Here is a 27,931-nt window from a genome sequence, read left to right as displayed (position 1 = left end):
ACGCAGAGCACCAGCTCGGAGGAGATCGTGCCGAGACTCCCCTCCCGCCTCGGGGGGGAGGGGCGGGGCCCCGCCCCCCGGATCTACAAGCCCTGCTTTGTGTGTCAGGACAAGTCCTCGGGATACCACTACGGGGTCAGCGCCTGCGAGGGCTGCAAGGTAATGAGACGCACTGAGAGACACACCACGCACTGAGAGACACATCACGCACTGAGAGACACACTAAGAGACACACCACGCACTGGGAGACACCACGCACTGAACTCTGTTGAAAATACTTTAGTGATTGGAACCAAATGTGGAATAATATTTTACTGTGTGAATTAGATTCAAAGAACTAATGCACCCAACTCATTGTAACGCATTGCTGTTTGTTTAAGTGTTTGAACCGGTTCAAGTGCAGCTACAGGCGAGCTTTGGAGAGACATGGCAATTAGACCTGGTGCAGCCAGCGATAAGGGCCTGGTTGGAACTGAAGCCGGGAGAGGATCACAGCCCTCAAGCCCTGAGCTTCATTGTGAGAAGTCACACAGTGGCTTTGCGAACGCTCCACTCCTCTCCTGTCTCTTCCGATCCAGTGCTAGACCACAACACTCCTGTCCCACGCAGGAGCACTGAGCTCGGGGAGGGTTACTCGAACCTGCTGGCCACTCACGGGAGGGCAAAACCAGCTGGGGTTCTGAGCTCACATTTCAGTCAGCAGTATCACATCAGCGGGCTTGTGTTTATCACAACTCCACTGTATAAATAGACCTGCGCTGGTGGTCTGACTTATCTCTGGTTTGTTTTGACCCGCTGAGGCAGGGGAATCTTGGCAGTGTGTGTGTGTGTGTGTGCGCGCTTGTCTACTTTATTTAATTGGATAATTTTTGTATTCAAAATAAAGTTTAAAAAGAAAATGCAGACACACACAGACCTGGAGCCTAACAGTGATGGTTATTGCTTGTAATCTCTGGAGCAGTGCTTTGCCAGTGCTGTCTCCCATGCCAGTCTCCTCCTCTTCATTCCTCTCTCCTCATCTCGTCTCTCCTCTCCTCCTCTCTTGGAGCTGCTGCAGGCTTGCTGATAAGGCAGCGCGGGGCTCCTGTCACAGGTCGGATTAGTGCTGATAATAAAAAGGAGAAAAAGAGGCTTACTTATTTTCCAAGGGAATAACTTTAATGCTAACAGAGATAAACAGTGCTGCACCCTGGCAGATGGGAGTTGCAGCTCAGAGCCTTTGAAGTGAGGCATGATCTATAGTGGGAGGGGGTTAGAGCAGGGCTTGTACCTGCAACCTAGCCTCCTCGCCCCCTCACCCCCTGGGGTCCCGGGTTCAAAGCCAGACCATGCTAAGGACATCCGTGTGACGCACACACACACAACAATTCTGCCTCTGTCAGCTGAGGGGAATTCACTCCTCCAGCCAGTGGTGGAACATTCTCTGGGATCATGGCTGGATTTTAAACTGGAATTTAAAACCACGATCTGAAGCCTCCCTCCCTCCCAGTCTAACCACTGGATCCACACTGCCTCACTCCCAGTTCCACAGTTCTAACTAGAATTACACTGCCTGACGCTGTGTGTGTCCAGAGACTCGGAGCAGGAAACGCCCCCTGCTGCCCAATTCAGTGAACTGCAGGGCTGGGAGAGTGGGAATCCACACTGCAAACTCAGCCACTTGGGAACCACAGTGTAACTGGATTAAATGAAGAAATCAGTGAGGTGTTACCCAAACCTTCTGAAAACAATGCTGTCAAATACTACATACAGGACCATAGACTACTTATAGACTGATCTATTCCCCTAGTAGATTAGTTTTTGGACAGTACTGTAGCATGTGGTTTATATATGCAAGAATTTAAAAACAGCCCACCGCTCTTTAACCGTGGAGAATGCGGATCCAACTGGATACGCCTCCGTTACTAGAATTTCGCTTTAGTAGTAAGGGGATCATATTTAGGGAGGAACAACACTGTTCATTTTAATCTCATCCATGTTTTTAAATAGGAGGCGATGCAGAGATACCCGGGTATTTCGATGCAGAGATACCTGGGTATTTAGTAAGTAAGGGGTCTGAGTGAGGAAATACATAGGCAATACACTCCCCAGCCCCAGTCTGGCTGTAAATCATTTTGACCCCACTGTATATATGGAAAGGAAATGAAAAAACATTACCAAAGAGGGTCAGTTGTGGTTTTCCTAGTTCAGTGTGCTTATATAACTAACCCTAGACCGAGAAATGCTTTATTCTAATATTGATCAGACTAATATAGTATTGTGTACAGCAATGGCCAAATGTTTTGCATTATCTAGAATTTTAGGATTGCGAGAGGGGGAAAAAAAAACACAACTATATGAACATAATTTTTGATCTTTTTATTTCAAGTTGTGTAATCTGCAAAATGATATCGCCCAAAGTCTGCCGGAAGCCAGAATAGTAGTAAAGTATTTCATGTTAGATTTTGAAATGTCCCATTTTTCAATGTGTCAGCTTTTCCGTTAAGTATATGGAAAACTACAAAGCGGTGCGTAATTCAGCATGTTAATGTAACATTATTCAGCAGGTTGTATTCCACTTTATGAAGCAAAACTAGTTAATTCTATATGCTGATACAAAACTGTTTGCTATCGCTGTAGGCATGTATCCAGGGTGGCGATTGCAAAGCCTCTCTCCCCACTGTGAGTGGTTTGTCTCTTTGGCACATTTCTATCCCCAGAATGCAATTTGCTGTCCCAGTTTTTGTTTAAGTAAATCAGCTATACCAGCCCAGATATACTTCAGTCTGTCTGCAGCTCTCACCCTCTATAGCTCTGTCTTCATCTCCAGCAATGGGGCAATAGTGGAGGCGGTCATGAATCTGTGAATCCACACACACTGTGCAAATCACTCATTTTAATACTCTTTACACCTCATTTGCTTGTCTAACGACATCTAGGTTTTAAATGCCAGTTCTCCGGTTTTTATTAAATTCATTGCTGTTGCTCATTCTGTTCTATTACCGCAGATGACAGATGTTTTCAGCATCCTGATAGCTGTGGTTTTAAATTCCCAGCTGTCGTGAGGGAGGTATTTTACTGTCAAGCTTGTTCAATCCTACTCTCTAAAATGTATGGATATCTGCTGTAATTATATTTTGCTCCATACGAAAAAGAAGGAACAAATTAAGCTATGTTACGACAAAAAGTCAGAATCTAGCAACGTGATGTGATGACACGTCGCCTATTTATGTCGTTCCCAATAGTTTCTTTTGAAATTCTCTGTATGTCTCTTAAACTGCTGACATGGCAAGTTTATTCCCTGGCGTGGCTCGTTTCTGAATCGCGGTCCTTGTGTCGTAGTGAATTCCCTGGCGTGGCTCGTTTCTGAATCGCGGTCCTTGTGTCATAGTGAATTCCCTGGCGTGGCTCGTTTCTGAATCGCTGTCCTTGTGTCATAGTGAATTCCCTGGCGTGGCTCGTTTCTGAATCGCGGTCCTTGTGTCATAGTGAATTCCCTGGCGTGGCTCGTTTCTGAATCGCTCTCCTTGTGTCGTAGTGAATTCCCTGGCGTGGCTCGTTTCTGAATCGCTGTCCTTGTGTCGTAGTGAATTCCCTGGCGTGGCTCGTTTCTGAATCGCTCTCCTTGTGTCGTAGTGAATTCCCTGGCGTGGCTCGTTTCTGAATCGCTGTCCTTGTGTCGTAGTGAATTCCCTGGCGTGGCTCGTTTCTGAATCGCGGTCCTTGTGTCGTAGTGAATTTCCTGGCGTGGCTCGTTTCTGAATCGCTCTCCTTGTGTCGTAGTGAATTCCCTGGCGTGGCTCGTTTCTGAATCGCTGTCCTTGTGTCGTAGTGAATTCCCTGGCGTGGCTCGTTTCTGAATCGCGGTCCTTGTGTCATAGTGAATTTCCTGGCGTGGCTCGTTTCTGAATCGCGGTCCTTGTGTCATAGTGAATTTCCTGGCGTGGCTCGTTTCTGAATCGCGGTCCTTGTGTCATAGTGAATTCCCTGGCGTGGCTCGTTTCTGAATCGCGGTCCTTGTGTCATAGTGAATTCCCTGGCGTGGCTCCTTTCTGAATCGCTCTCCTTGTGTCGTAGTGAATTCCCTGGCGTGGCTCGTTTCTGAATCGCTGTCCTTGTGTCATAGTGAATTCCCTGGCGTGGCTCCTTTCTGAATCGCTGTCCTTGTCGTTTTCCTCTCCTCCTCACAGGGGTTTTTCCGGAGGAGCATTCAGAAGAACATGGTGTACACCTGCCATCGAGAGAAGAACTGCATCATCAACAAGGTGACACGCAACCGCTGCCAGTACTGCCGGCTGCAGAAGTGCCTGGAAGTCGGGATGTCCAAAGAGTGTGAGTGACCATTGAAACCGCCGGGGGAAGAAAGGGGGGGGCATGGAGGGATCCTTCTTATAAAAGTTACCGTGGTATTTTTTTTTTGCACTGTGTCTTTATAATTTTACCCCATGCTTTTCCATGTTTATTAATATGCTTTACCGTACAGTACTATTCTATTCTTTACAGTGCTTTCCTGTGCTTCACCATACTGTCACTGTGCTTTATTACACTTCGCTGTGCTTTTACTGTGGGACACTTTTTTATAAGGGTTAGTTTACTTTGGTTTGCCTTGTTTATTAATTTGCTTTACCATACCTCTGTGCTTTACAATGCTTACCTGTGCTTTACTATGCTTTATTACACTTTGATGTGCTTCTACTGTGGGAAACTTTAATAAAGGGAGGGAGTGGGCTGAGAGTTGAGTGACTGTTTGTAAGAGTGGCTCCCCACACGAGTGCAAGGCAAAGCACACTCTCAACTTGATTAGAGGCAGCCATCAAACACTTTAAAAACAGATTATAAGTCATTAAATCTAAATAAAAAACACACGCAAAGTGATATTAATGCACTTAATCTGTTTATGTAGAACCTGCTGTGGGTTAAACGTTTTAGTTGTTTTGTCGTTGACATTCTTGAGTATGAGATCTACACTCTCAGCGATTTGTTCTAAGTGTAGCTGCATCTGATTGGGTCCAACGTGATCATTTCCATTGACCTCTTTGCTATTGTGTGCTGTGTGCTGTGGGGTTAGGTTTTGGAGTAAAGCGCAGGACAGACAGATTGGCGCAGTGCGCAAGGCATTCCGCTGCCTGGATCTCTGTCCTTGCTTTAACACGGCGTTGGGCAGATCCGCGCAGGACGGTACCGCTAGTCTCGCAGTGCCGCTGAGTGGTACCGCTCAAGTCCAATCCAGAGCCATTTTTTTCTGTCTGCCGCACGTACCGTTGGTGGATTAACAAATCGCAGCCAAGCGCTGACAACACGTGCTCGCCAGGAAAAGTCATGAATGAATCTGTTGTCTACAGAGGTGTCCGAGCACCCTGAAGTGTTTGATCCCTCCCATATTTCATAAAAAAAAGGACAGGCAAGTCAGTATTTCATAGAGCGCCCCTGGTAAGCATCCTTCCTGCCTTTTTTAAATTATTTCTGTAGTTCACTACTATTTTTACTGTATAACTGGCTGTAAAAGGATCTCTTTTCTAACACTTTAATAGTAGGTTACAGCTGTCAGCATTGTATTGTGTGTTTCTTTGCTGAGCTCAGATCGCTCATTTCATACACCTGCATATAGAACAAACCAATGTTTTTATTTAGTAGATTATATGGGGGGGGCACTACAGCTATGGCCAAGTGCTTTGCATCGCGCCCTATAGAATTAATAACATACTGAAATTACATGTCGCTTTGCAGTTTTCAAAAAATAGAAAAATGTGACATTTCAAAATCTATGAAATACTGTACTACCACTGTAGTTTCCGGTAAACTTTTGAGATGCCATTTTGTAGTTTCTTAGACTGCATGATGTTAAATTAAATATCGAGATTATGTTCATATAGATTTATTTTTTTAATTTTTTAATTTTTCTTAAATTATGTCTGCATTCTAATCTTCTACTAGGTGATGCAAAACTTTTGGCCATATATGTAAATTCTATTTGAGCACATAGCCGGCAGTGCGTTACTGACAACTACTGTAGCGTGTAGTGCATACACTCCTGTGTGTCCGGGTGCAGACTAGCGGGACCCCACCCTGTCTGTCTGTCTCGGGCTTTAGGGATAGGGTCAGTACATAAAAGCTGACCGGGTTAAAAATCACCATGCAGGTTTACTGTGGGTGTAAATCGGACAAGTGATTCTCAAGACATGATAACCGCACATTATAAACAATATTCTTCCCTTGCTCTCCGAAAGCTACCAACCACTGCTGCTCCTGTTTATCAGCAGATAAGGGGTGGGAATAAGACTCCTGTTGCATAGCAGTTTTACCCAGTCCAGTTTTACACCCCAGCTTGATTAGCCCCAATGTACAGGTAACAAGCCCAGGCGTGTCTCATTACACCCAGTAAAACCAGGGATGCATCATGGATTTTCATCCCTGATACTACATTACCTTTTAGTTACATTTTTAGTTTTTTTTTTTTTTTTTTTTTTTTCTCTGTGTATTGTAATCATGAACTGTAAACAGCAGGATTTCCTCTTCTGTTAAGGCATATCTTTATTTTGGATTTTATTTTTATTTAAGTGTTGTTGAGTCTTAACACCTGTACTGTGGATGAGGCATAACAGAGTTCTTGATAATCCCATCTATTGAGAACTGCACCCCCCCAGCAGCATGTGTGCAGAGAGGGGGTCCCCCAAAGCTCATTAGCCGAGTAGCACAGGCCTGTGTTTACACACTAACCCGGAGAGATCCCTATAGCCCTGTGTGTCTATGATACAGAACCATTAGGGACTGGACTGATATATAAAATTAATAACTAAAAAAAAAGCTCTGTTCTTGCATCGCCCGGCGCTTTACAGAATGAATGAAGTGCATTTGTTTGATTGGAGCGAGCACCTTTTTTTTTTTTTCCCCATTTTAATTGAGTTGATGTCTCCATTAGCACCTCGCTTTTTAATTGAAAGTAAATGTCAGATTGCATTAGCTCTAATGAAGGCGTAGCGTTTTGCGCTTTCAATTCTTCTGCGAAGGATCAGTTTGACAAGGTAATAACTGAGATGACAGGGAGGCAGGGAGGGAGGGAGGGAGGGAGGGGCCCTGCTGCGAGGGAGGGTACATTGGGGTACAGCCGGTCCGCTTATCATGCCTAGCAGCTAGGAAGAAAGTGCGTCCCTTAACTCTTTATAAAGACCAGACCCTGTTATTACACGATAGCTTTTCTCTCATTTTATGTCTTGTGTTTTTATTACAAGCAAAGAGAAAAAAACACAGTTTTCAATACATAAACCAGACAGACAGAATAATCTTTATACCTATTGATTGGAGCTGAGGGATTGGGAGAGAGGGGGGCAGTGTGGCTCTAGTTAGAGCTGAGGGAGGTACAGTGTGCAATATGAAAGAGCAATCTGAGCAGCTGTTTCCAGGAATAGCTCTCGGCCCTGCCCTCGGTTCCCAGGCCCTGCAGATCAACTGGCTTGTGCAGCGAGCAGATCAGCCAGATTGAGAGGAGCAGCTACAGCACTTGCCTTTCATCCTGGGGCTGCTCGGCGTTTAAAAACAGGCCGATAGCTTTGTGCAGTGTAATGAGAAGAGGAGAGAGGAATGCCAGTGCAGTAAAGGAGCAGGGACAGTTCCGGTGAGGGATGTGTGGCTCAGCTAGGCCTGGATGTGTGCTCTGCTCTGCGGCTCACGACCTTGTGAGAAGAATTTGAGTAACCCCGGGGAGGGGGAGAGCCGGCCATCTGGACTTGGGACAGTGCCACCAGACCGCAGCCAAGCGCCGTTAAAGGGGAAGCACATTTCAGGCTCTCCCCCTTAGAACCAAGGAGAAACTGCCAGTGTGTGAGTCACACCTATTACTGTGACTTCTTGTGGATTGAAACACATTTGCAGTATAAAATACCAGCGGTTTTGTGATGTACACAGTGTGGTAGCTGAGTTTAGCACAAGCATTTTCTTGTTTAGAGACATTTTTTGCAGTCTTAGGACAGAGAGCGGAAGGGAGGCAGTGTGGCTCTAATGGTTCGAGCTGAGGAGGGACTGGGAGGGAGGCAGTGTGGCTCTAGTGGTTAGAGCTGAGGAAGGACTGGGAGGGAGGCAGTGTGACAGAGAGAGGTAAGCGCCGGGGTATATTATGTTGTTGTTAGCTGTAGTCAGGGCAGTGCAGTAGTGGGGAGACTGGCAGTGTAGCCGCCCCACCCCCTCACCCTGTGTTGTTGTGAGACCCGGGGGTGAGTCACTGTACCTCCTTGTACCCCAGCCCGATGCAGCACTAAGGCCGGGAAGAGTCCAGACCCCCTCCCATCACTTGAAGACAGACGGGGGATTTCGGAGGGGGCTGCCATTGGTAAGCCAAACCTTTATAGAACAGTCATTTCATTGCCTGATACACTAGAATTTAAAATACTAATAATACTATTTCCTCAACATCTCGAGGAGGGAGAGTGGGAGAGCTAACAGAGCTGCACACACACATTGACGTTTTTATTCTTCGATAGAATTTCTCTATGACGGACGACCTGTCAGTGCTTTAATTTTCTTCTCCGGAATTATCTCTGCCCCCCCCTTCACCCACCACCACTCCCTCCCTGATATTTCTTTTTTTGATTGAATTTGCCAAAAAAACATGAGTAATTTCTGAATTATACATTGAGAAACGTACACACACACACGCAGAGACACACAGGCACACACACACGCACGCACGCACGCACGCACACATAAACACACAGGCACACAAAAACACAGGCACACACACATGTAGACATACACACAGCCAGACAGATACACACATACATACACACAGTGAGACACAAACGAAGACACACGCACATACCCAACCGTTTAACTAGTGATACACACACTGACGCAGAAACACAGATGTGCACATAAGAGTGCACACGCACACAGATGCATTGTGAGATGCGCACGCACTGAGACACACACACACACACACGTGCATTGTGAGACGCACACACTTAATGATGCGCACACACTGAGACACGGATGCAATGCGCTCTTATTAAATTTACCAATCTGCCGTGACTGATTATCAGCCCCAGATAATAGCTCTCTAATGACTTGTGCAGCTTGTGACTCCTGCCAGTTTGTCAGCTAGGATGAAGGCCCTGGCTTAAAGAAGCAGGCAGCCGCTTTCATTTATTAATTCACTTTATTTCTCAAGGGGGAAGGGGGAGGGAGGTGGGAGGTTGTCTGTATGCTCACATACAGATCTGTACTCAAACACTGAGATTCAGTCCCTTGGCTGTCAGGATGTTGGTTTATCAGTGCATGCTGGGAGTTATTGCAGAGGTGGGTCAAGCTATTCCATTACAAGACTTTGTTCCAACCAGACCTAAATTATTTAATTGACCCTGTTAGAGGTCAACTAATTAAGGCACCAGTTAGAATAAAGTCCTGCAATGGAATGGATTGGACATGCCAAAGGTTGCCTTCGCCTGTCCTGTGCAAGGTAGGATTCACAGCCTCCCATAGGACCAGTCTGTCAATGTGAAAGCATTATTAAAACTATCCCAGACACACACGCGGGCACACACACACACATAGAGACACACACACGCGCACACACAGAGACACGCACACACACAACAGAGTTTCAGTCTATCAGCGTGAACATGTTATCCCAGTGTGTGTGTGTGTGTGTGTGTTATCTCTGGTCTTTAGTATATGGTATAGACAGTGGTAGGTGTTTTAGTGTGTAGTGTAAGGCTAATTGTTGTTCCTTTTAAAATTCGTTCAAAATCGTTTTCTTAGAAAACAAATGCTCACATGTGCTGTATCCTGTAGTTCATTCGTTCTTTTTCTTTCTTTTTGTCTCAAAGTATATTTTTTTAATGAATTTTTTTTGTTATATATTGTTATGGCTTGGAATTTCACCCTGATGCGATGCGCTATGCTAGAATTAAAATTGAGTTTGTTATCACTGTCTATTCAGTGGAGCTAGAATAAAAAAAATTAAATTAAAAAAAGGACTTGAAAAGGTGATTGTGTAGACCTGTAATGAGACTTTCCTGATGTGAGTGATACTGTGCCTGTGAGCCAGGGGGAGGTACGCAGAGCCTTTTAAACCATTAGCGCTCTCATATTTGTCATATTATGTTATTAGATTAGCTCTGGGGTCTAATGAAAGCAGTGGTGATTTGTCAGTGTTATTAATGACTTCATTCCAGAGCCCCATTCATCACCTGACTCTCTCACTGCTGCCCAGACTCCTTTCCTAGAGGGGGGGTGGGGGTTCACTTTTCTTGGTTTTGTTTTCGGTCATTGCTGCTGAATAAAAGCTTAGAGGCACAGTGAGATGAACCCTCCCAGTCCCTGCTCAGCTCTAACCACTAAAGCCACACTGCCTCCCTCCCAGTCCCTGCTCAGCTCTAACCACTAAAGCCACACTGCCTCCCTCCCTCCCAGTCCCTCAGCTCTAACCACTAGAGCCACACTGCCTCCCTCCCAGTCCCTGCTCAGCTCTAACCACTACAGCCACACTGCCTCCCTCCCAGTCCCTCCTCAGCTCTAACCACTAGAGCCACACTGCCTCCCTCCCAGTCCCTGCTCAGCTCTAACCACTAGAGCCACACTGCCTCCCTCCCAGTCCCTGCTCAGCTCTAACCACTAGAGCCACACTGCCTCCCTCCCAGTCCCTCCTCAGCTCTAACCACTAGAGCCACACTGCCTCCCTCCCAGTCCCTGCTCAGCTCTAACCACTAGAGCCACACTGCCTCCCTCCCAGTCCCTCTCAGCTCTAACCACTAGAGCCACACTGCCTCCCTCCCAGTCCCTCCTCAGCTAACCACTAGAGCCACACTGCCTCCCTCCCTCCCAGTCCCTCCTCAGCTAACCACTAGAGCCACACTGCCTCCCTCCCAGTCCCTCCTCAGCTCTAACCACTAGAGCCACACTGCCTCCCTCCCAGTCTCTACTCAGCTCTAACCACTAGAGCCACACTCCTTCCCTCCCAGTCCCTACTCGGCTCTAACCACTAGAGCCACACTCCCTCCCTCCCAGTCCCAGCTTAAACAACTAGAGCCACTCAGCCTCCATCCCGGAGGTCCACTAGGATCAGGTGTGCTAACAACCACTAGAGCCACACTGCCTCCCTCCCAGTCCCTCCTCAGCTGTGATCACTAGAGCCACACTGCCTCCCTCCCGGTCCCTCCTCAGCTGTAACCACTAGAGCCACACTCCCTCCCCCCCTCCCAGTCCCTCCTCAGCTCTGATCACTAGAGCCACACTCCCTCCCAGTCCCTCAGCTATAACTAGAGCCACACTGCCGCCCTCCATCCATCCCTCCTAGTCCCTGCGCTCTAACCACACTGCCTCCCTCCCTCTCAGTCCTCTGCTCTAAGCAGTCCGAGGGTGTATGGCATTGCGTCTCTCCTCTAAACCCCAACCCCCCCCCCCCCCCCCCCCCCCCCCCCCCCCTTGTATCTGCAGCGGTGAGGAACGACCGCAACAAGAAAAAGAAGGAGGAGAAGAAGCAGGAGTGCACAGAGAGCTACACGCTGAGCCCCGAGACCGAGCTCATGATTGAGAAGGTCCGCAAGGCCCACCAAGAAACCTTCCCCTCCCTCTCCAACTTGGGCAAATACACTACAGTAAGAACCGCTCTCTTACAGTACTGTAGATCTGCAGACTGGGCAAATACACTACAGTAAGGACCGCTCTCTTACAGTACTATAGACCTGCAGACTGGGCAAATATACTGCACTATTGAAATTTAATAACTGTTTATAATATTATATAGTTCATGAATGGCCACAGTTTTGCATTTGAGGTTGTGTTTGCAAAGGGGATGTGTGTTACTGACTCAAGGTTTTTCTTGGCTGCTGTTTTTATTTTGTTGGCTGCTGAGCTGACAGAATTGTAATCCCTCTCCCTCTGTAGAATAACAGTGCAGACGAGCGCGTGTCCCTCGATGTTGACAGTATTGTAACCTCTCCCCCTCTCCCCCCCCTCTCTAGAATAACAGTGCAGACGAGCATGTGTCCCTCGATGTTGACAGTATTGTAACCCCCCCTCCCCCCCTCTCTCCCTCCCCCCTCTCTAGAATAACAGCTCAGACGAGCGCGTGTCCCTCGATGTTGACAGTATTATAACCTCTCCCCCTCCCCCCCCCTCTTTCTCCCTCTCTAGAATAACAGTGCAGACGAGCGCGTGTCCCTCGATGTTGACAGTATTGTAACCTCTCTCTCTCCCTCTCTCTAGAATAACAGCGCAGACGAGCGCATGTCCCTCGATGTTGACAGCACTGTAACCTCGCGCTCTCTCTCTCTCTCTCTCTCTCTCTCTCTCTCTCTAGAATAACAGCGCAGACGAGCGTGTGTCCCTCTGTTGACAGCACTGTAACTCTCTCTCTCTCTCTCTCTCTCGCTCTCTCCTCTCTCTGGAGAGGGGTGAGACAAGAGAGAGATACATTGTCAGCGTCGTTGTCCCTTGATGTTGACAGTAACTTGTATATTGGAGAGGGGTAACATTCCTCTCCTCTCTCTCTCTCTCTCTCTCTCTCTCTCTCTAGAATAATCTTGGAGAGGGATTCTGTCGACAGGGGACTAGACTCTCTAGAGCAGTCGTGGACACTTCGATGGTTGGGAGAAAAGAGAGAAACATTGGAGAGATGTTGCAGAGCAGAGGGAAGATCTTATCCGTCTCTCTCTCTCAGAGGGGGAGCGCTCTCTAGAATAACAGTGCAGAGAGCTTATTGTCAACGGAGAAGTGTCCACTCAGAGGCCCGTGAGCAACTGTTGACAGTACTGCTCGGGCATTGCCTCGATGTTGACAGCACTGTAAACTCTCTCTCTCTCCCTCTCTAGAATAACAGTGCAGACGAGCGTGTGTCCCTCGATGTTGACAGTATTGTAACCTCTCTCTCTCTCTCTCTCTCTCTCTCTCTAGAATAACAGTTCAGACGAGCCCGTGTCCCTCGATGTTGACAGTATTGTAACCTCTCTCTCTCTCTCTCCCCCTCTCTAGAATAACAGCGCAGACGAGCGCGTGTCCCTCGATGTTGACAGTATTGTAACCTCTCTCTCTCTCTCTCCCCCTCTCTAGAATAACAGCGCAGACGAGCGCGTGTCCCTCGATGTTGACAGCACTGTAAACTCTCTCTCTCTCCCTCTCTAGAATAACAGTGCAGACGAGCGTGTGTCCCTCGATGTTGACAGTATTGTAACCTCGCTCTCTCTCTCCCCCCCTCTCTAGAATAACAGTGCAGACGAGCGCGTGTCCCTCGATGTTGACAGTATTGTAACCTCGCTCTCTCTCTCCCCCCCTCTCTAGAATAACAGTGCAGACGAGCGCGTGTCCCTCAATGTTGACAGTATTGTAACCTCGCTCTCTCTCTCCCCCCCTCTCTAGAATAACAGTGCAGACGAGCGTGTGTCCCTCGATGTTGACAGTATTGTAACCTCGCTCTCTCTCCCCCCCTCTCTAGAATAACAGTGCAGACGAGCGCGTGTCCCTCGATGTTGACAGTATTGTAACCTCGCTCTCTCTCTCCCCCCCTCTCTAGAATAACAGCGCAGACGAGCGTGTGTCCCTCGATGTTGACAGTATTGTAACCTCTCTCTCTCTCCCCCTCTCTAGAATAACAGTGCAGACGAGCGTGTGTCCCTCGATGTTGACCTGTGGGATAAGTTCAGTGAGCTCTCCACCAAGTGCATCATCAAAACCGTCGAATTCGCCAAACAGCTGCCGGGCTTCACCACACTAACCATCGCCGACCAAATCACCCTTCTCAAAGCAGCCTGCCTCGACATCCTGGTTAGTATCTCACCAATAAGAAGACGACAACGGCTCCTATTGCAGAGCAGTTTGAGCAAGTCCTTGCTCTTTAACTATTTAACTAACTTTAAAGAAATATACCACAGTGAAAATAAACACTGCAGTAGCATGGCAAAGCAATGTGTCTGTGTGTCTCAGTTTGTGTATTTCATTGTTAACCCCTCACTCCCCCCCTCCTCTCTCTCTCTCTCTCTGTCTCTCTCTCAGATCTTGAGGATCTGCACACGCTACACCCCTGATCAGGACACCATGACGTTCTCGGACGGGCTGACTCTGAACCGCACGCAGATGCACAACGCCGGCTTTGGCCCGCTCACTGACCTCGTCTTCGCCTTCGCCAACCAGCTGCTGCCGCTCGAGATGGACGACGCAGAGACAGGGCTACTCAGCGCCATCTGCCTGCTGTGTGGAGGTACTAGGCCTTACTGAGACACAGCGAGCCACACACACACTCACAGAGAAACACACAGAGACAATGAGACGCACGCAAAGACTGAGACACACCGACAGTGTGACAAACATAGTGAGACACACACCTTAACATGCAACTTTTAAGATAAAAAATAAAAAGTAACTCCAATATTGTAGTTCTGGTTCACATTCTATGTGCTTTTCAGTAGTTACAATTTTTGTAAGCTATGCGTTCACACAAACATGCTGAGTTACCATTACAGAACAGTTGATACGGGGCAAATCCTGAGAAACTGAACAAGAAACTGAGGAATACACACGCAGACAACTGATCAGTTTAAGATTCCTTGTCCAGTGCTGTTTAAACCTGCTTCAACAGAGGGAAGGAATCACTCAAGAGTAGCTCCCTGGAGCTGGGTTTGGTGTTGTGTAACCCCACCCCTCTCCCCGCAGACCGGCAGGACCTGGAGCAGTCTGACAAGGTGGATATTCTGCAGGAGCCGCTGCTGGAGGCTCTGAAGATCTATGTGAGGAAGAGGCGGCCGCACAAGCCACACATGTTCCCCAAGATGCTGATGAAGATCACAGACCTGCGCAGCATCAGCGCCAAGGGTGAACACCACAGAGAGACACACTGTCACAATCACACCACACTGTCACAATCACACTGTCACAATCACACCACACACACACTGTCACAGTCACACCTCACAATCACACAGACACACTGTCACAGTCACACCTCACAATCACACAGACACACTGTCACAGTCACACCACACAGACACACTGTCACAGACACACTGTCACAGTCACACCTCACAATCACACAGACACACTGTCACAATCACACCACACAATCACAGACACACTGTCACAATCACAATCACACCACACAGACACACTGTCACAATCACACCACACTGTCACAATCACACCACACAATCACAGACACACTGTCACAATCACACCAGACACAGTGTCACGATCACACCACACAGACACAATCACTGACACCCTGTCACACACACACCCTGTGTTAAATACAGTGTAATTCACAGACTCGCACAGACTCGTCACAAACACACAGATATACTGAGATGGACACACTCCCTCACACACAATAAACAAGTGTACACAGAGGCATTGTCACAATTACACACACTCAGAGACACTGACAGAGACATACACTGTCACACAAAAACACAAATCTATCTCTTGTATGCTTAATACTATGTAATCACTAAGGTTAACTAGCACTTACACGTGGCCTGCATATTTTGTAAAGCAGTTAGGTCATGTTTTAAACTGTGATGTATTCTGTTAAAACCCCTCTCTCCTGTCCTCTCCTCTCTCTCTCTTCTCGTGCCCTCTCTCCTCTCCTCTCCCCTCCTCTCCTCTCTCTTCTTCTCAGGTGCGGAGCGTGTGATCACTCTGAAGATGGAGATCCCGGGTTCAATGCCCCCGCTCATTCAGGAGATGCTGGAGAACTCGGAGGGGGTTGACCCGCTGGGAAACCCGCAGACCAGAGGAAAGGGAGCCCCAGCAGGCAGCTGCAGCCCCAGCCTGTCCCCCAGTTCGGTCCAAAGCAGCCCCTCCACACACTCCCCCTAGCACCCCCACCCCGAGACCAGCGAGCCCTCACACCTCACTCCCCCACCGTCTCCTCACAAGCACCACCCCTCACAGACTGCCAGATACACAGGGGCACACAGTGACCCTCACTCACTCGCACAGGACAGTGGGCTGCCAGGGGCTGTTAGTGTGACCTAGGCAATACCACAGTGTTTGAAACACACAGCCAACCAAGAAGAAGGAGGAGGAAGAAAGAATATTATGTGTTCATTGCTGGATTTCTACCTGTATCAGATTCTGAAATTCTAGATAAAATTGTTCTTTTAAGGGGCAGAAAGACACTCGGACAGACAAACAAAGAGGGACAGTTGGAAATGGCTTCTTACTATTTCTCTCTCGCTCTTGTTCTCTCTCTCGCTCGCTCTTTCTCGTGAGATTTTATACCACAGAGGAAGAAACAGGAAACAGAGGAAACAAAAAGCTTCCATGGGGAAAAAGACACAAAAAAAAAAACCGAGACGAGATTGGAGCTGTTAAAATGGGAAAACGAGAGAGAAGCATTTTTATTTCATTTTCAGAAAAACGTTTCATCGTTTGTTTTATCTTTTTTTTGTGTGTTTTTTTTGGGGGGGGTAGTTTAGTTTTTTTTTTTTATTTCCTCCACTGATTCATAGTCATAACTGTGAAAAAGTTTGTTTTATATTGAAGTTGAAACAATTCGGTGAGTTCCACGCTGTTCTTTAGATTGGATTATGTGCAGTCAGTCCCTGTGAGCATTACTGGGTGCTGTTGTTACGAAAAACATCTTTACATGAGAAAGGTGGGAATGAGTCTCCACTCTGAGGTGATGTATATAGCTGTGTTCATTTATTTTAAACTAAGGTGAGTTTAGCCTTCGTTTTGATTGTAATGCCTTTTTTGTGAATCATTTAAAACACGTTTTTACTGAAAGAAGGGGGGTGCGGTTTGTATTTGCAGGAGAGCCACTTAGACAGTGGGACGCGTAAACCTGTCACCAGGGGGCGCCAAACCTGTTCACGAGCAGTGGTAAAATGCTTTTTCACTTCGCAACTTTTTTAATGAAATTTGGGGGGGGGGGGGGGGGACCATAGATATTCTGATCTGCTAGCTTGCCACACAGAGAGAGAGGGAGGAAGAGTAAGTGACCTCACAGGGCTCAAACAGGAAGGACACAAGTTTCAAGAGGTTTTTTTTCTATAAAATGCAAGGTTTACTCTCAAGGTAACCTGTGTGTCGAGATTAGGGTGGTGTTGGTTTTATACAGCCCGCAGAATTTAGTGGTTTGTCCTGCGTGTGCGTTTTGATTCGCAGACTGCTCATGAATATTCATGATCCAGGGCGACGCTTCTGGAGCTCTCTGTAAACGTTTGATGTCACGGACTCTCCAGGTGGAACGTAACATCAAAAAAAAAAAAAATAATAATAATAATAATTTCTTTAAAAAAAAAAAAAATTAAAAAAAGAATGAAATGCATAAAAAATTAAAAAAAATAAACCGTGTTAATATGTACAGAGTGTAAAATAATTTTACCATTTGGTCTTTTCCCTGAAATAGTAACGGGAAACACTTTCAATTTTGTCAGATTGTTTGGCAACTAAAAAATAAAAATAATAATAAAAAAAAAAAAAAAACCACGAAAATAAATCACCATTTAATAACGTGTTCCTTGTGTTTCGTTTGTGTTAATGACCCCCTGGCGCAGGCGGATTTGATGCAGCTTTCTCCAAGGGCAATACAATGGATTGTTGCCTCATCTCAATTTGTTGAAACGGAAACGGTTTCACTTCCCTGGGTTTTAATCCACAGCGTTTCTTCTTGAACTGCTTGATTGCTGGCTGATCTTGTCTCCCGTGTAATACACCGTGGGCTCCAGGCACTGTGTGAGTGTGGGAAGCATTACACACTTTAAATCAGTTCACGGTAACAAACTGGCAGCGCTGCGGCTTTCACGTGTGACGCTGATTTCCCGACGCTGGCCTCTAGAGCAGAGTTCCGCTTTGTAACGCCTCGGGTAGGTATTTTTCTAGCTCCCTTTTCTGCTGTTCTCCTCTACTCCTTCAGCGCCCTGTTTGTTTAGTAAAGTGCTTTACAATGCTTCCCTATGCTTTACCAGACCTCTCTGTGCTTTACAGTGCTTCCCTATGCTTTACCAGACCTCTATGTGCTTTACAATGCTTCCCTATGCTTTACCAGACCTCTCTGTGCTTTACAATGCTTCCCTATGCTTTACCAGACCTCTCTGTGCTTTACAATGCTTCCCTATGTTTTATCAGATCTCTCTGCTTTACAATGCTTGCCTATGCATTATAGCACTTTGTTGTGCTTTGACTGGGGGAAACTTTACTAAGGGTGGCATCTGCAAGCAAATAGATGTGTTCCCTCGGAGTCAGGTTGTTAACACGGCTTCCCTCCTGCAGAGTGCTGGAGTCAAGCCAGAAATGCAGAGCCGGATACTGTATTTTAAAAATGTTTCTTAAATCCACACATTTCATATACAGAAACTTAACCAGCACGGCATAGTGCAGTCTCTCCCTGCTCTGGACAGCAGTAACACCGTATGGAAAGCGACCGTTACACGTGTGACCGTCAGCATGACACTCATACTGGGGTTTAATGAGAACTGCAACACAATGCAAATCTTTCTGGACAATTGTTGAACCGTGTAACCCTAACACTTTAACAGGGGTCTGCATAGCACAGCACTTCTGGAACAATAATAATGATGAATAACACGCACACACACAGTGCCCCTCTCTCCACCTCGCCTCCACTGTCTGTTCCTGATGCCAGCAGGCAGCGCGGCTCTGCAGGACACTGGACCAGCTCACCCTCACTGAAGCAAGCTTCCTAAAGCGCTCTTTACCCCATTTATTGTGCGGAGTCCTTCTTCGTGTGTTGTTTTGTAGGATATGCCAGTTCTTTAAAGACACGTGGTAAACGTCTCCACCCTGGTTCCTTTGCTGTAGGTCACAGCTACACCACTGAGTCCGAGCTTGTGCTGGCACCAGGAATCTGCAGCAACTGGCATTGGAGGTTCCTGCATATTGCAAGCTGAAGCCTTACAACAGAAACCAAGAATACGAGTAGTATTTATTTAAACAGTAAGAAGCAGAGAAGGGGTTGGAAACCTCGGTTAGCACTCTTTATATCCCTGATGATGTGGAGCTCGTTTTCCACAGTGATGTTTCAATGGCACATTAATAGTGCCAGGCTTCATGTCATGTTATAAATGCTCTAGTTCTGATGATACTGCATTAATACAACGTATGGTTTATACCATCACTTGCACAACATTTAAAATACATTTTTCTCATTTCTAATTTGTATTGAACATTTATTACAAAATTATACGCAACGCTTTTATATATAATAAAATTAAGTATGCATGGACTGCACCTGCCATACCTAACTGTTGGCTAAATATAAGGCAGCAGTTCTCAGGTGTTTCACTAGGTGGCACAATGTTGTAAAAACAACATTCTAATGTTCGAATGCGGTGTAAGGTTTGCTATTGCTGCGCTATTTAAATTCTGGAGCCCTTAGGGAATCGTTCCGCTTGGGTTATAGGAGAATATTGGAGACCAGCGTGAGAGAGCCAACTAGTTTATCTAATCTGTTGGAAAGTTATTGTGGTATTTTTTATATGTTTTTATAATATCCTGTCGATTATGGCAGGCTGTGTGTGTGTGTGTGTGTGTGTGTGTGTGTGCGCATATATATATATATATATATATATATATATATATATATATATATATATATATATATATATATATATATTATATATATATATATATATATGAAGGGTACTCCTGCAGGGTCAGGTCGGTTGGGTGTCGTGTAAAGTCGCTGCGGCGTGTAAAGTCGCTGCCACACTCGCTATTTGAAGGGTCTGTTTATTTTGATCTTTTTCGATGTGTTCAGCGTATACAATTGAAATCTATTCTTAATAATACTTTTTAAAAAAGGCTTCCTATAATCGATGTGCAAAAGTTACTGCTATAGGAAAACCTACGGCAACAGAATAACGCTGTATTTATTCGATAAAGAGGTTTTTGGGGGGTTGTTTTCGACTGGGAGATCGCCATGCAGTGGCCGAATCGATTAAGGTGAGTTACCTTTTCAAGTTAAATAAATAGCAAAGCTCAGCTCAGTGTCGGCACGATTTTATATTTAACGACATACTTCTGACGTAAGAGAGGAGGAGAAACACGAAGCCTATTCAGTGGGATAATAATAATAATAATAATAATAATAATAATAATAATAATAATAATAATAATAACAACAACAACAACAACAATAATAATAATAATAATATATTTTTAAAAAGTTATTTAGTGTTGAATGATTGTGCGCACTTACCGGTAGTTGAGGACGAGGTGGGGCTGTTCCCCCCCCGTGTAAAAATAAGTGTTTATATAATTAAAATTATATTACTGAATTGAACTCTCTCACGCGTGAAAATGAAGACAAAAGTGTAGGTTTGGACATATAATTTAATATGTTTTTACATACAAAAAAAAATTAAATTCCATTGCATAATTATACGGGGGTGGTGTGTTAGGCGACTATCAATATGCATTCGCGTCTTCCATATCTCCCCATATAAAGTCTAGAAGAGATTTTTCTTTTGAATCTGTCCCAATCAAGTCGTCGTGTCTGAAATTGTTATTATCTTTGAATAAAGAGCTGACAGTTTATTGATTCGAATGATAATTGTTTTTCTAACGGAACACACTGCAGTTATACGGTCCCACCACTGGGTGGCGACAAAGCCACAGTATCAATGGGTTGACACTGAAATACTGCGCGCATCGTTTATAAACACAGGAGATGATGTACGAGATATCCAATATACAGCACTTAACTCACAGGCTCAAAAACAGAAAAGTCTGCAAAATGTGAGAAATACAGACATTACAAATTTATATTTGAAATATAACTATAACTATAACGCTAGGTGTAGAAGCCACTAGAGGCTGTAGGCAGTGTTTTATTTTTTGGACGTTAATCCATTTCCACCTGAATCATCATTTTAATAGATAAGCGATATAGCTCGGGTTTTTCTTTTCTTTTACTGTAATGTGATACGAATTATACTTTTGTTTTCCAGCTATTGAAAACTGAAATAAATAAGGTCTTATTTTATTGTGATATGGTACGAAATTATTATTATTATTATTATTATTGTTGTTGTTGTTGTTGTTGTTGTTGTTGTTGTTATTTTATTTGGCAGGTGCTTTTATCCAGTGCGACTCACACGGGTGTTACAGAGCAGTACAGGGTTACAGTGCAGTGAGTGCAAATTATACAATTACAATACAAAATAACATGCAGCAAGTTATCAAAGACGTTATATCTGCAGTAGCGCTTGATCTGAGAATCCAGCGACGTGCTGCGTGCTAACGCGAGTACAGCGCCTACGCTTTAAATGCAGTTTTCTGCAAACTTCGTTGCTCGTCCTGATGTTTGTCTTCCCAGCAGTAATCAAGCTCTGTCGGCTGGATTCTTGCCGGTATGTTTTATCTCTGTTTAGCCGGCGGAAAGGGAGGCATCGGATAATCCGATTAACTTCCTCGGGAGGAGTTGCTAATTATCTATTTTTTTCTTATCTGTTCGACGATCTGCACGTTCCTGATTCATTTGTTTTGGCTGCTGTCATTTCTATGGCAGAAAAACACATATATTTACAAAACCAGCCCTTGGCAACAGCGCACGATCTATATCAGTGTTTCTCAAACCCGGTCCTGGGGACCCCCTGTGGCTGCTGGTTTTCATTCCAACCGAGCTCTCAATTACTGAACTAGACCCTTCATTGAAATGATTTGATTAATTAGACCTTTTTTAATTGTTTTCAGCTCTTAAACAGTTGCAGATTTAAGTCAGTTGTAACGTTTTTAACTCGAACTCTGCAGCTGTTTAAGAGCTGAAAACAATTAGAAAGGTAGCATTATTATCAGTTCAATGAAGGGTGTAGGTCAGTAATTGAGAGCTCGGCTGGAATGGAAACCAGCACACAGGGGGTCCCGGGACCAGGGCCGGGAAACGCTGTGAGGGCGTGGTGTCGACTGCAGCATGCAAAAAACACAGCGCATACGGCATTAACCGCCTAATGAGAGTAAAAACAAAGTGTTTATTTGCTTTACCTTTTTAAAATAAGATTTTTTTTTCTAAATATAGTTGCCAAATGTCAACTTTGTTCATTTTTTTTTTTAACAAGTGACACCGGGATGCTGCAGCGCTGTAAACAAGCTGTGTGTGTATAGACGCAGACGCAGACAGTGACGACACGCTGAATTTCACCCCTCGTGTTCGCAGTGGTCACTAAGCCCACTCTGCCCTCTGGTTGTGCAGCAGGTGTACGAGCTGGTGCACGAGCAGGCGCACGAGCAGGTGCACGAGCAGGCGTACGAGCTGGTGTATGAGCTGGTGCACGAGCAGGCGTACGAGCTGGTGCACGAGCAGGCGTACGAGCAGGCGTACGAGCTGGTGCACGAGCAGGCGCACGAGCAGGCGTACGAGCTGGTGTACGAGCTGGTGCACGAGCGGGTGCACGAGCTGGTGTATGAGCTCCGCACTAGATACAATCCTCTGCAAGATGAACTTGAACACAGAATGACTGCTACAGCGTGGTATCCTGACGGATTGACAACCAAGCTTGTTTAATTAAACAAATAACAACGAACTCACAAACCCACACACTACAGGTTAACAGTGCAGCTAACCATGAATTTACAGTCTCTTCAGTGGAGTCATTTTATAATTTTACAATGAAATGCAAGAAGGATCTGAACTCCCCCCCTCCCTCCCTGTAATGACGCTATATAAACTTGCAATACTTGCTGTTGATGTGAATAAGAATAAATTGCTGATCCCTGAACAGGGTTCTTTTAAATGCTTAAACATGTTGTATTTCAGCCCTGTGGAACCTAGTTTGCAGAGCCGCTCGCATTGCCTTTGTTCCACGGCGCTGACTGACCCCACAGGTGGTGACGTCTTCAGCAGTGTGATTATCATTGGTGAAATGTCGGGCTACTGGGAACGTACAGCTATGGCCAAAAGTTGAGACATGTATAAAAAACAACAGAACCACCCCCCCCCCCCCCCCCCCCCAAAAAAAAACAAACAAACAAACAAACAAACAAACAAACTAGGTGAACATAATTTCGATCTTTTATTTAATCAAATAAACTGCACAATTAAGTACATGAAACTGCAAAGCAGTACAGTGGCACTGGAATAATTTTTAAAGTGGGGGCGCTGAAAGACATTGACTAAAACTGTAACCCCTGTATATGATAGAAGCCATTGAACAAAACTGTAACCCCTGTATATGATAGAAGCCATTGAACAAAACTGTAACCCCTGTATATGACAGACACCATGCAAAGCCAGCAGCCCTACTTCCAGCTCCCTTCAAGCAGTATGTAAGTCAATATGTTAACATTATTCAGCAGGGTTCATTTGTAGTTATAAAGCAATGAGTTCATTCTGTAGTGTGATGCCAAACAGCTGTATACAGGTTTGAAAGGAGGTAGAACAGCAGACTATGTCAGAATAGAACGTTCAAGAGGTTCCATTGGCTTGTTTTCAGAAACCTGCTGCGGCCGCTTCTGCTTCAACGGGATCCCCTTTTCGGAGGGAGCGGGGCGGTTCCGTACAGAGCCTGCACCCCAGCAAAGGGGGGCTGCTGCACCTACACCTGCTGAGGGGGGCGGGTCCTGTCTGGGGTGCCCTTGGGGAGGAGGGGCTGGTTCTGGTGCCTTCATGCTCAATATTTAGGTGGTTCTGTGTGGCGTACCCCACTCCCACTCCCCTCCCTCTGCCCCAGCACCCCCTCTTGAACAGGATGCGCCCCAGCTCCAGCACGCTGGTCAGCGCAGACACCAGCCCTACCCCAAAGTAGAAGCACAGGAAGATGGTCTTCTCCATGGGGCGTGAGGGGAAGCAGTCAACAGTGTGGGGACAGGGGAACCTGGTGCAGATGAACAGGGGCTTCACCCTGAAGTCGTACAGCCACCACTGGCCAGCCAGGAACCCCACCTCCGCCAGCAGACGGAAAGCCACGTTGATCAGGTAGAGGAGCCCCAGCCAGCGAGCCTGGGAGCCCGGGGCCCTGCTAGCCGCCCCCCCGCCCTTCTCTTCTTCTCCTATCTCCTCTTCCCCTGCGCCCTCCAGGTTTTTACCGTGGTGCGCGGCGTACACCAGGAAGACGAGGGCAGGGGTGGAGATGAGCACGATGTGGAAGACCCAGAAGCGGTAGTGTGAGATGGGGAAGGCGGCGTCGTAGCACACCTGCTTGCAGCCCGGCTGCAGCGTGTTGCAGACAAACTCCTGCTGCTCGTCCTCGAACAGGTCGCTCGCCACCGTGCCCAGGATCAGGATCCGGAAGATCAGCATCAGCAGCAGCCAGAACCGGCCCAGCATGGGAGAATGGGCCTGCAGGGTGTGGAACAGCTCGCCCAGGAAGCTCCATTCCCCCATGTTTGCCTATTTAAGTGTGTCTGTCTGCTTACCTTTCTACCTGCCTATATGCCTGCCTTTCTGTTTACGTACCTCTCCGTTTTGCCTGCCTCTCACACTGAAAAGTACAAATTTGTTGTACGTCAGTGCATTACGAAAGCACACACATCTTTGTCTAAGTCTCAAATTTGCCCCCCCTCTCCTCCTTTTTCCCCGCTTTCACAAAGCTACCTAGTTTCAGTTCCGTTGGACGGGTCAGAATGTAACCAAATAAACTTCACTACTGGTGCCTGTTTTTCCACCCAGTAACCAAGAACAGTTCAATTCTCTACCTAAAGGCAGAAACGTAATTCAGTTCCCACTAACCAACCGTACGAGCCTCCCACCCCAAACACCCCTGTTAGGAATTCTGGGGGTTGTAGTTCCTCATCTCCACTTGTTTACAGCATCCACTGCAAATTCATCCATCACCATGAGCTGAAGTACTGGGATTAAAAGACCTGCAAGACATGAGGGGGAAAGATATAACTATTATCAACAACAATAATAACAGCAACAATAATAATTTGTCAGTAACACAGCTGTAAATACAAAATTAGCTGCATACTAGCATGAAAAAGTAGCTGAGAATGACCGACACGCACAGCATACCCAATCACTTTGTAATCGGCATACATACTTAAGCTAGAAGTGTTTAAATGTCTAATGAAAATAAAACCCTTTTAAAACAACCTAGTATTTTACTATAAAAGCTCAATCAAAAATGTGTTTCTGTTATTTGATTTTCAATATTTAAAAAAAAAAAAAGTTTTTCATTCACAGTATCTTGATGCATTTAAAGCCACTGCAATTAAACACTGCACGAGGCAATCCGGGTAAAAATGCAACCGGTACGGCACAAGACAGCTTGAATAAACAGCAAGCCCGTTCCACTTTTACACTGAAAATGGATAACATGCCTTTACTCAGGTTTAAAAGTTAGCTTTACAGTCGGAGTACTTACAGAGCCCCGTACACCCCCAGATTCTGAAACTCTCGCTAACCGGTGCAAGAGAATGTCCTTACCAGGTTTCCTTGCTGTCGGATAAGCGGCCCCCTAGATACGTTTAACAAAACGGGGAGGAAAGCAACACTCCCTCAGGCTGTCACACAGCGGGCTGGCCTCCGGCTGCAGGATTGCTGATGCACGAAAACTGAGGAGCAGTTTGCGGTTGTTTTATGTGTACCTTTTATACAGCGGCAATCACCAGGCAAGCCTCTACACCAGAGAGCTGCCTGGAATGTGACCCCCCCCCCCTCCCTTTCAAACCCTGACCTCATTATTGATTTATTTATTTATTTTTTTTTTAAATCATAAAAAAAATTAAGAACAAACTCTTTTGATGTTTGTTTATGTTCGTCCGCTAATGACAGGAAAGGTGCTGTTTATTCATGCTTAATTGCACTTCACAAGGGAGCGGGGTTGGTAAGTCGGTTAGTCGTCTTATTAAAACTTTTTTTCTGGGAAGGAAAAGCCTGAATAGCCACACCAAAAGATAAAGAGCCTAAAAATGTTTTTTTAAAGCTGCAGAGTAAAACAGCAGAGTTTAGTCTCAAACTAACAAGTTTGTAACAGCCAACAATAATTTAATTTAAAAAGTGAGTACACACAAATAGGATAAAAACCAGGCTTCCTTATACAAGTTTGACAGTAAAAACACAGCAGAGTGCAATAAAGCGAAAGCATAGGGAAGCGTTGTAAAGCACAGAGAGGTATGGTAAAGCATAGGGAAGCATTGTAAAGCAAAGATAGGGATGGTAAAGCAAAGGGACGCTGTGTAAAGCAGAGAGGACTGGTAAAGCAAAGGGATGCACTGTAAAGCACAGAGAGGTCTGCAATAAGGCAGCTTGTTAGAAATCAAACATGGGAGGCATTTAAATATTTGTACATTTAGAGTCTAGGACCGTTTTAGGAAAGTTTGTGTATTTAGAAGCTCATGTTCCACATTCTGCTTCCCTGGTGTGAAACCCCCTGTCCGAGTTTCACAAACTTTCCTAAAGCGCGTGACAAGCAGGGCTGTTATCAGATAGAACAGCTCAAGAAACGAGATGCAAAAATACAAAAAGTTTGGGAAATAAAATAAATAAAAGTTAGTGTTACAGAAGCAGGCTTCACTGCATGCACAATTTCAAGTTTAGTTGCTGCTCTGGAGGTTTTTAAAGCAGAGCCAAGTGTAGGAAAACAAACACATTCTCTCTCTAAATTTGAATGCTAAAATTCAAACTCTGCATTTCAAACAAAATAAATAAATAAAAACAAACCAAATGCACTTCAGAAAAAAAAAAAAAAAAAATTCCCACAACTAAAGCTTAGCAACACATTTAATAAATACGGTACATTCTGATTTCACAAGCACGCTTCAACTTCTTACCCTTCGGCAAGCCGCAGTGTGATATGGACCTACTGTAAAATAAACTTTTTTTTTTTTGGAGCCACTAGTTGTAAAGCCCCACACTGCCCAGATGTGACCTCACAGTCCATATATCTGATTGTGTGCTGTGACCACCTGGAACTCACGACCAACACATCAGGCTATTAGCAACAACTTGAGCACAAGCTGTTAAAGGCACTACACTATACTGCTCAAAGCTTCCACTAAAGGTCAGACTGACTTGAAAATCCACTTTTGCAAATCACTGCGCACATTCTTTGCAGCTACGCATTACTTATCACTTTGAGGTCGACTTCACTTTTTCCATTCGACTAGTCGGTGGTAGTGCCAATATAGAACGGTTGACATCGACACACACAGAGAAACGCAAAACAAGATTCAAGACTTGACCAGTCTAGACTTGAGACGCCTCAAGGAAAAGCAGTATCAGATTGATCAGACACAGACATCAGTTCAGTTTAACAATTTTATTTCAATGTGAAAAAAAAAAAAAAAAGGATTTTATAAAATGCTGAAAAAACAAACAAATAGAAATGTTCAAATATTTACATCAAACAGACAGAGACAGACAGGTGGGATTGTAAATGTTCCCAAGGCTTAACACACACAGCAGGTGTATTTTGGAAAAAGCAATATTATAAAACAATGAGCAACACAAGTGTGCCAAATTTGAAATTCCTATTAACAATATCACCACCTCCCTCCCCCCATTGTTATCACGATTGTAATTTATACATAAAATTCAAAAGCACAATGTTTATAGGCATGAAAGGTGCTGGGCTATTGGTCACATTTACTAATTGCTCAGTTGCAATTACACCATGGGGGGGGGGGGGGGGGGGGGGGGGGGGGGGGGTGGGCTGGACACTATGAAGTTAGTTACACCCCCCCTCCCCTTATAACATTGTAATCAATACACACCAGATTTAAAACCTGTATCTTCTACACAAGAGGGTCAGTGACACTGCCGCTAGCACCAATACACACACAGAAAATCAGCAGTTACAATAAAGACTGATGGAAGGCTGGAAGACTTTCTTCCAAAAACAAAACCACTGCTCTACAAAAATACAAAACCACTCAATAACCAACAAACTACACACAGTTAATGCTAACAATACTCCAGTAGCGAGACGCAATATAATTTTTTATATATATATATATATATATATATATATAATATATATATATATATATATATATATATATATATATATATGAGATATGATATATATATGAGTATATACTATATGAGTTTTAGGAATCTGAGTTA

The 27,931-nt window shown here is 45.3% G+C and overlaps 2 protein-coding genes across 2 annotated transcripts; one reads left to right on the top strand and one right to left on the bottom strand.

Annotated features, from left to right (window-relative positions):
• The first annotated feature begins 55 nt into the window (after positions 1-55).
• On the top strand, positions 56-16,368 carry LOC121324573 (retinoic acid receptor alpha-B). The gene is made up of 7 exons (XM_041266624.1): positions 56-159; positions 4,170-4,311; positions 11,407-11,567; positions 13,555-13,731; positions 13,960-14,164; positions 14,617-14,775; positions 15,578-16,368. The coding sequence occupies exons 2-7, from the start codon at positions 4,200-4,202 to the stop codon at positions 15,775-15,777; spliced, it is 1,014 nt and encodes a 337-aa protein (XP_041122558.1). The 5' UTR covers positions 56-159; positions 4,170-4,199; the 3' UTR covers positions 15,778-16,368.
• Positions 16,369-23,063: 6,695 nt separating this feature from the next.
• Positions 23,064-25,505, bottom strand: LOC121324569 (gap junction delta-3 protein-like). The gene is made up of 2 exons (XM_041266620.1): positions 25,292-25,505; positions 23,064-24,726 (listed from the first exon to the last, which is right to left on the bottom strand). The coding sequence occupies exon 2, from the start codon at positions 24,245-24,247 to the stop codon at positions 23,354-23,356; it is 894 nt and encodes a 297-aa protein (XP_041122554.1). The 5' UTR covers positions 24,248-24,726; positions 25,292-25,505; the 3' UTR covers positions 23,064-23,353.
• Positions 25,506-27,931: the final 2,426 nt, after the last annotated feature.

Source organism: Polyodon spathula, chromosome 12 (assembly GCF_017654505.1).
Source record: "Polyodon spathula isolate WHYD16114869_AA chromosome 12, ASM1765450v1, whole genome shotgun sequence".
NCBI classification, from domain to species: domain Eukaryota; kingdom Metazoa; phylum Chordata; class Actinopteri; order Acipenseriformes; family Polyodontidae; genus Polyodon; species Polyodon spathula.
This window is presented reverse-complemented; position numbering and strand designations above follow the sequence as displayed.

Coding starts and splice junctions, on each gene's coding strand:
- LOC121324573 (XM_041266624.1), top strand. CDS start 4,200: ATGGTGTACACCTGCCATCGAGAGAAGAACTGCATCATCAACAAGGTG. Junction 4,312..11,406: donor AGTCGGGATGTCCAAAGAGT/GTGAGTGACCAT, acceptor TTGTATCTGCAG/CGGTGAGGAACGACCGCAAC. Junction 11,568..13,554: donor ACTTGGGCAAATACACTACA/GTAAGAACCGCT, acceptor CCCCCTCTCTAG/AATAACAGTGCAGACGAGCG.
- LOC121324569 (XM_041266620.1), bottom strand. CDS start 24,247: ATGGGGGAATGGAGCTTCCTGGGCGAGCTGTTCCACACCCTGCAGGCC.